Here is a 1,831-nt window from a genome sequence, read left to right on the forward strand (position 1 = left end):
TTTATTACGACGTCGTTTGCGCCAAACTCACTTAATGTTCTCCAGATACAAAAAAAAATCAACGGTTCCGTTTGTTATTGTTGGGACAGTACAAAGGACCTCCACGTTGGTACTACATTACCCATGAGGACGTGAGGTGGAAAATAGTCCCCTTTTCCCGCAAAGCTCATCCTTTGTCCTTGATTGGCTGGACGCCGAGCAAGGCCCCAAATAGTAAAACGTGATTGGTTGGTTGTCTCCCAGCAGTGTCCCGGATGTGTCTCGGCTATATTAACAAGGACAATTGTAGGCGGGGATTGTAGTTCAAACCATCAGTCGATGTGCTGCATTTAGCTTTTGTGCTACAGCGCCCGAACCTATTCGAAGATTTAATCATGGTAAGTGTCTCTTCTTTGCGCGGCTAAGCCACTGGACCCTTTTTTACGTTTAACGAAAGGCTTTGGCTTAATACTTTTGCTCGCTGCACTGCGTTGCCGATGTTATAGTTGCTGGCAATCGCTGTTAGCCTAGCTTAGCATGCTAGCTAGCTAGCTTAACCCTCTCCTGCTTTGATTGTAATTGGAGTATTTAAATGTAGAATGTGTCTTACAGGGGGCCTACTTTTTTTTAAACATTGTAGTCGAGGCATTTTTTCGGTGGTTTCAACTCACGAACGGATGCTTGTTGTTCAGGCTGGTGGCAAGGCGGGCAAAGACTCCGGAAAGACCAAGACGAAGGCTATTTCGCGCTCACAGCGAGCTGGGCTGCAGGGTTGGTTTTCGTCTTCCTCCTCTAGTCTTCATTCCGAGAGGCTCAGTCAAGCTTAGACGCAACTGAGCTACAGCCAGCAAGCACCAAGGGCCCTAGACACTCTTTTGTTCCCGCAGTTCCCAGTGGGTCGTATCCACAGACATCTCAAGTCCAGAACCACCAGCCACGGCAGAGTTGGAGCCACTGCAGCTGTGTACAGTGCCGCCATTCTCGAGTACCTCACTGCTGAGGTAAATAGTTTCTTACGAGTAAACTCTCTCTATATATTTTGTTCTTCTTTAAGCTTACCTGTTCTGTTCTCCATAACTTTGCGTGGCTCTCAAGGTCCTGGAGTTGGCAGGAAATGCTTCCAAAGATCTTAAAGTGAAGCGCATCACTCCCCGCCACTTGCAGCTGGCAATTAGAGGAGACGAAGAATTGGATTCACTCATCAAGGCCACCATCGCCGGCGGGAGGTAAGCTCTTCACCGCCAAACATCTCAGGGACGTTTCATTTGTTTCCTTGACTTACTTTGATGTGTCTTTGCAGGTGTGATCCCACACATCCACAAATCTCTGATTGGAAAGAAGGGCCAGCAGAAGACCGTATAACGGGAAGTCCTCCTAGAAGTTGTGCCATCTCAGGACGACGTCTGCATCGCGTGATTTAATTGTTTTTAGCGTAGAACACCTGTAGAAGTTTGTATGGTTCCAGCTTGCATTTACTCACCTGGGGTATTTTTTAAAAAGTGGCTTCAAAGAAGCTCTTTTGTTTTTTGGTTATTTTTCCTGGTGCTGCAGTTTTGTGTTAACTTGCTTTCGTGGCATTCCCATGGTCAAAAGTGGTGTTTTAATAAAGCTCTTACTGGGCACTTGTCTTTTTCACTTCTTCATACTTAATTTGCCACTTTTTGCATTCCAGATGTCTAACTTTCTACATGATAATCTGACTGTACGTCATATTTGTAATTTCTTAATTTTAGAACCATTGGCCCAGTACAGTGAAAATGTGTGGCCTTGTTGCATGATATCTGAAGGCACGTTTTGTCAACAGACTGTTGAATAAAAATTGGACTGGCACAGCATGTTGCTTAGTGCAGTG

General features: G+C 45.4%; 1 protein-coding gene across 1 annotated transcript; it reads left to right on the forward strand.

The window, feature by feature from the left end:
- Positions 1-245: 245 nt before the first annotated feature.
- LOC133661693 (histone H2A.Z) lies at positions 246-1,601 on the forward strand. The gene is made up of 5 exons (XM_062065092.1): positions 246-377; positions 672-745; positions 863-980; positions 1,075-1,202; positions 1,278-1,601. The coding sequence occupies exons 1-5, from the start codon at positions 375-377 to the stop codon at positions 1,339-1,341; spliced, it is 387 nt and encodes a 128-aa protein (XP_061921076.1). The 5' UTR covers positions 246-374; the 3' UTR covers positions 1,342-1,601.
- The last annotated feature ends 230 nt before the right edge of the window (positions 1,602-1,831 follow it).

Source organism: Entelurus aequoreus, linkage group LG12 (genome assembly GCF_033978785.1).
Source record: "Entelurus aequoreus isolate RoL-2023_Sb linkage group LG12, RoL_Eaeq_v1.1, whole genome shotgun sequence".
NCBI classification, from domain to species: Eukaryota; Metazoa; Chordata; class Actinopteri; order Syngnathiformes; family Syngnathidae; genus Entelurus; species Entelurus aequoreus.